Here is a 7,186-nt window from a genome sequence, read left to right on the forward strand (position 1 = left end):
GCGAACAGACAATAAACCATGATTTTATTTTTCATGAACCATGAATCACATATAATATTAGGAGACAGTATTATAAAAATTGAAATTTTGAAACACGGTGCTTTGTTTAATGAGCTTCCTCTTTTTTCAGCCTTTTTCTTTTCAAAAGTAACTATAAACTTGACATGATTCCACAGGGAATTCTTGACATCAATAGATATATCAATCCCTTCATGCGTTGAATCTTCAAAAGATTAGAGGATATGACAAGCATACATATCTTCCCTTCGAAAATTTTGCTTTAATAATTTCCTAATACAGAGCATTAGGAAAGAAGAAACTAAGATCTTACACATGAAAGAAAAAACAGCAGATGAAGATCATAAAAAACTGACATTGGTGAAAAAATGCCAAGAACATTACAACAAATGTAACAAGCAGGTACTACACAATAAAGAGATAGAGATTACGCATTATAGAGGATAATTCAACTATGCAAGTATGCAGATCAGACAAGTAACAATCACAAAACAGTCAAGTGCTGACTGACAGAGCACAATACTTCTACAAAGATGGCAGAATACAATGTACAGGATGCCAAGAGTGAACCAAACCTGAACTCTAAGAAGGACCAAAAGAGCTCTTGAAATGATCAAATCAACACCCTATTATAGCTGACACGAGGAAATTCAACAAAAGGATGCAGATGCTCTTAACAAAAAAAATAGACAGGAAAGTAACTACACATATGTCTCTGTTTTACGCCATTCAAGACAAAGTCATAATGCAAGTTTTCTCTTTGGCATTCAAGTCATCACTACAATATACTGTGAGTTTGGCAAGTGTATGTTGCAAATACTGCTGAGAAAAAGAAAAAATAAGCTTATTAACCAGATCAACAATAACAAAGTCAATCTCCCTTCAGTTGTAAAGACAAGAAGGCATAATGCCACTATGCAAGTATTCCAGAGTCCAGAGCTCCTATTCTGCTCATTATCTTAGGACATCTCAGCCACCCAGTACAAATCCAAAGTGAGAATAGGCAAGTGCACATCAGATTAACTCTACTATGATATTTATACCCCCTCCCCCAGAGGACAGGTCGACAGTCACCCTTTTTCTCACATAATTTTCCTCCACAAATTATCAATCTTTATGTTTACCTGCTCCATTCATCCTAAAGCCAGCCCAATGTTTGGTTATAACACTATGATCCAAAGGAGAAGAATAAAAACAGTTTAAACTAGTTGAAAAACTGGGGATTATGTATAGAAAGTTCAACCATCGAGATTAAACATGGAAACTTCAGGTTACGCTCATTTATTCTAAAAGTACAAACAGAAATGGAAAAATAAAATATCTAAACATTAATGCAGCAGTTCATTTAAGATTATGCAATGGAAAGAAGCTACAGGAACATCATAAGTCCTCTTCAGTCTCCATTACAAGCACAATCTATTCTATATTCCCATTACTCTTCTTTGCAAGTTGTAAAGATCTGGGTCCAGAGGGAAAAAATCCAACTCAAGGAGTAGCAATTCATGCATCCACATACATAGATCACCGATACAAGTAAACCATCCTGAAATATAAATTTCTCCAAAACCTTGAGAATAGATGAGTAAAGCCATAACACAACATAACACAATCACTATTTTTCATGCTTCAAGAATTATAAACATTTTCCAACTATTAAGTTAATTTCTCAATGCAAGACAAACCCTAATAAATTGGAGCCCCCCATGGTAAACTGATAATATGATATGGCACCTCTCAACAAAAATGGTAAAACATATTGAGGCACCCATACCAACTTGTTAAATTCATACTCCGTCTTTCAAAAAGGCAACATGCCAGATAAATCATCTTTACATAAAAAAAAGTCTCCTCGTAGCTCTCCGCAAACTGTCCAGAGCCCTAAAAACCCTCATTGTGTACTCAATGGCTTCTACTCTATTCAATAACTTCGACACGGAATCCATTCCTACCATTGATCTTCCTCTCTTTAAACCTAGTTAAGGGCTGAAGAACCACAATCAAGCTCAATAAACATCACTGTGGTATTAAGGACAACTACTTCCGCTAAAAATAACAATTCCCAGGGAGGAAAGTAGATAAGCTAGATAGACTATTAGAAGGCATCAAAAAATAAGGAAAGTGAATCAGTGACGGGTGAACATTTCCAATAATTGCAAATTACAAGAAGCCTCAATCTAATATCAATCAACAGAATGCAAACCTTCAGGGTAAATGACATACTATAATACTCAAAAACTCAGACCACAAAAGTACCCCATGAGATACCGCCATTGTTCCATTGACAATGAATAAGAGAACATAATGCACAACACACAAAAACAAAGCCTCATTGTTCCACATTTTCTAACTTTCCTATGATTAAAAAAACACAAATGCACATTGTTAAGATAATTTAAATGTTTGCTCAATGTAGCTAGTTCTTCCAATGTATAACACAAACAATTTAACATCTTAACAGGTTAAGATATTTTGATTTTGATTACAATACAATTTCTAAAAGATTATAAATTAGTTAAAGAACAGGGGATTATGTATAGAAAGTTCAACCATAGAGAGTAAACATGGAAACTTCATGTTACGCGCATTTATTCTAAAATATATATATATATATATATATATATATAGATGCAGCAGTTGATTTAAGATAATGAAATGGAATGAAACTAAAAGAACATCATGAGCCCTCTCGAATCTTCATTAAAAGCACAATCTATTCCATTTTCCATTACGCTTCTTTGCAAGCTATAGTTGTAAAGATTTGGGTCCAGAAGCAAAAAAAAAATATTTACTCAAGGAGACCCAATTCACACATCTATATACATAGATCACCAATACCAGTAGATCCTGAGACATAAATTTCTCCAATACCTTGAATAATTTAGATGAGTAAAACCATAACACAATGTACCAGTCACTTGATATTATTCATTTTACATGCTTAAAAGTTGTTTAACATCCATTTCCCCAATTAAGTTAATTTTTCAATACAAGACAAACCCTAATAAATTAGAGCCCCCTGTGACCTGATACACCAATACCAAGTTACCAACTTGCTAACTTCATATACCGTATTTCAGAAGGACAACATGCTAGATAAATCATCTTGCAATACAACAACAACAAAGCCTTACTCCTAAAATGATTTGGGGTCAACTAACATAAATCATCTTGCCACGAGCATGTGTCCTTCAGTAGTACAGTCTCCCCATAACCCTCCTCAAACTATCCAGTGCCCTATAAAAACCTCATCGTGATAACTCAATGGCTTCAATTCTATCCACTAACTTCAACACAGAATCCATAGATTGATCCCCATAACATGAATCATTTAGGGTCAGCTAACATAAATCATCTTGCCACGAGCATGTATCCTTCACTAGTACAGTCTCCACATAACTCTCCTCAAACTATCCAGTGCCCTATAAAAACCTCATCGTGATAACTCAATGGCTTCAATTCTATCCATTAACTTAAACACAGAATCCATACATTGATCCCCATAACATGAACCATTTGGGGTCAGCTAACATATATCATCTTGCCACGAGCATGTATTCTTCATTAGTAGAGTCTCCCCATAACTCTCCTCAAACTATCCAGTGCCCTATAAAAGCCTCATCGTGATAACTCAATGACTTCTTTTCTATCCACTAACTTCAACACAGAATCAATACATTGATCTTCCTTCTGTCTCTTAAAACCTAGTTACTGGCTGAAGAAACACTGTCAAGATCAATAAACATCACTTGTGGGGTTAAGGACAATTACTTTCTCTAACAAACAGCTATTCCCAGGCTGGAAAGCAGAAAAGCCAGATAGACTCTTAGAAGGAATCAAAAAATAAGGAAAGTGAATCGGTAATGGTCTAATGGATGAACATTTCCAATATAATTGCAAATTATAACAAGCCTCACAATCTCATTTCAATCAATCAGCAGAATGCAGGATTAACAATGTAACATACAATAGAATGCAAACTTTCGAGTAAATAACATACTAAACTACAGAGTTATCAAAAACTCAGACCACAAAACACCCAATGAGATTCATACTCTTTCAAAGGTTCAAACACAATACCACAACTGCTCTCAAGCTGACAAATGAGTAAGAGAACACAATGCACAACACACAGAAAACAATGCCTCATTGTTCCAAGTCGAACTTTAATATGATTGAAGAAACACAAACAATACAATATACAACATCATAACAGGAACACTAATAAAGATTTTGATAACGATTTCCACAATATTAAAACACAGAAGTGCAATACTATTACACTTACATCCTTAGTGCACAATTCAATTGACTATGATTACTTCAAAGCTCATCAAACCCTCTCCCTTCGACTCAGCTCTTCGCTGAAAACCATGAAGAACAGTTACAATTCAGATACCAAGCTCAACACTTGCTTCATCATATAAACTCAATCAATGTTGAGAGAAAAGAGACATACCATCAAGCTTCAACAACATAATTTCAATCAATTGCACAATTCACAAACAAAGAGATTAGAAAGACAATCAATTGAATCTAAAATTCTTATCTTATATTAATACTCATATATTAAAACTACATCTAATTAACATCCCAGATTAAAACCATCTAAATAAATGTAAATTAAAAAGGGGAAGAAAAAAAAAAGGAACTCCAACTTCCATGTATATTATGGGCGCTAAAACTCTCTCAACATTACACCCACTAAAACATCGGAACATTTACAGAAAAACTATTCATCCCAATCAAATCCTACAAACAATCCACCACATCCCAGAAACTATCTAAATCCAACAACAAAATTCATCATTTCTTCCCTCTCTTCGGCATTGATCGCTTCACTGGCGACTTCACACTCTTCGGCTTAACACTCTTCACTGCAGCAGCCTTCTTAGCAGCAGGGGCCGCCTTCTTCGGAGCCGCCTTCTTAGCAGCAGGAGCAGCCTTCTTCGCGGGAGTCGATTTTGCTGCGGTTTTCGCAACCTTAGCCGGCTTCTCCTTTGGCTTCACAGCAGCCACTGCCTTCCTCTTAGTACCAGCAGCTTTCGGCTTCGCCGGAGCAGCAGCCGCCACTGCCTTAGGCTTAGCAGCAGGCTTAGCCTTCGCCGCCTTAGCCTTTGGCTTCGCAACAGTCTTGGACTTAGCCTCCGTTGCCTTAGGCTTAGCAGCAACAGCCTTAGCCTTAGCTTTCGGCTTCGCAGCTGCTGCTTTAGGCTTAGCAGCAGCAGTCTTCGCCTTCGGAGCAGCGGTTTTCGCCTTCACAACAGCCTTCTTCTTCTTAGCAGGAGCAGTCTCTGGTTTTGGAGCAGCAGGACGGCCAGAAGGAAGCTTGAAGGATCCCTTAACCTTCACAAGACGACCAGAAGCAACGAATTTCCTCAAATTCACAAGAAGAAGCTTCCGGAATGTCGGAGGAAGATCCTTATGCTTCTCCTCAATGAATTTCTGAATCGCCTTTTGACTCGAACCATTCCTCTCCTTCAAAGTCGTAATCGCTTCACTCATCATCTGAAATTCCAATTCAAAAACTCAAATCAGTCAATCAATGAATCAATTAACATAGAAAACCTCAAATTACAAATCACGACTACAAAATTCAATTCAACAATCAATGAATCAATCAACATTTTTCCAGAATCAATTACCTCAAAGTAAGGAGGATGAGTAGGAGTCTTCCTCGGCTTCGAAGCAGTAACCGCCTTCTTCGGCTTGACTTCCTTCGCTTTCCTCGGCTTCCCGGCGACTTCTTCAGCAGCGGTGTTCTCTTCCTTGGGAGTCTCCTCGGCTGCCGGAGCAGAAGCAACCTCTTGCTCTCCAGTTGCAGCAATTGGTTCCTCAATCGCCGCCATTTTTGCAGAAATTGAAGCTTTTTTCTAGGGTTCGAATTTTAGAGAGAGAAAGAGAAACTGTCGGAAAATGAAGGCCGACGATTAAGATCTGTTTGTGTGATGAGCGAAGAAGAACGTTAATCTGAGGGCGTTTAAATAGTCAGAAATGTACGTCAAGAAAATCCTAAAGCTCAACGCTGATTCGTCGAGAGGCCCTTCACACGGATCGCCAACCTTTTTCGAATTTTTAATTTTAGATCGTTGGATAAGATTTTATCAACGGTTGGTATTTCTTAGTGGTGTATTGTGAAGGATTGAGGAAGGATGGTGTAGGATTTTGGATTGGTGGATTAGTGAATAAGGGTTTGGAGGGTGTGTTTCTTACTCGGATTAATGTGGGTATATCTTGAGCTATGGTTGATGGAATTTTGTGAGGTTTGGTTTTTTGGGTAGGGAATTATGTGAGCTTTCATTTGAGGGGTTACTCGGGTTCTGGCGTGGTCTAGGTTGGGAGATATTTGGGTTAGAGTCAACAGTGGTCATGATGAAGGTTTTGTGTGAGTTTGTCGTGCTTGTGCTTGATTTTACAAGAATGTTTCGGTTTGAACTTGGTTTTTTTTGCTTGGATCTGTTGTAGGATAATTGAGGAGTGTTGTGAATCAAAAATCGTGGAAATCGGATTTGATTTGGGTGGTGAAATTTTTGCGAGAACACCGATGAAGATGAACACACGTAATAGAAGTGTTAGGTTGGAGAAAACATGTATGTTTTGCATCCTATTGCTATTAATGATCGAATATGTGAATTCAAAATCTATGTATCTATACTTAACATTGCCCGTTAATCTTAAAACAATATCACGAGTTTAAAAATCTATTGTAGTGCGCGTTATAATGGATTAATAGATAAATTTCCATGTATACTCTCCTATTGATGACTTTCTTCACGCGTTTAACACGAATGTGCTATCTGAGCACTTCTTTCACTTATTGTATCATCCTATAAGATAAAAAACTTGGTTATCAACATTTAACGCTTTTATGCTATTTATTTCTAAAATCTTGTACTATACGCAACACATTAATTTAATAACTTCAACTCATGCAACACAAGACTACCAATATTATCATACATATCAGTATAATGTGTTGTTGTTTTATGACTCAGTGCACTATGTTTCGATTATTATCTCGTTATATATGGTATTGCTAAGTTTAACGTAATGCAAAAATAGTTTGAATTGAAGGAAGCCTTTGTGAACAAACATGTTAGTTGTTGAACCAAGTGCAAAGTGCAATAAATTATGAACATAACTTCGAATTAATAAACAAGTAGACATGGTA

The 7,186-nt window shown here is 36.8% G+C and overlaps 1 protein-coding gene across 1 annotated transcript; it reads right to left on the reverse strand.

The window, feature by feature from the left end:
- Positions 1–4,545: 4,545 nt before the first annotated feature.
- LOC110728933 (histone H1-like) lies at positions 4,546–5,973 on the reverse strand. Its single transcript, XM_021908600.1, has 2 exons — positions 5,661–5,973; positions 4,546–5,523 (listed from the first exon to the last, which is right to left on the reverse strand). Exons 1-2 carry the CDS (start codon positions 5,862–5,864, stop codon positions 4,822–4,824), a joined length of 906 nt encoding a protein of 301 aa, XP_021764292.1. The 5' UTR covers positions 5,865–5,973; the 3' UTR covers positions 4,546–4,821.
- Positions 5,974–7,186: the final 1,213 nt, after the last annotated feature.

This window comes from Chenopodium quinoa, unplaced genomic scaffold (genome assembly GCF_001683475.1).
Source record: "Chenopodium quinoa cultivar QQ74 unplaced genomic scaffold, ASM168347v1, whole genome shotgun sequence".
Taxonomy (NCBI): Eukaryota; Viridiplantae; Streptophyta; class Magnoliopsida; order Caryophyllales; family Amaranthaceae; genus Chenopodium; species Chenopodium quinoa.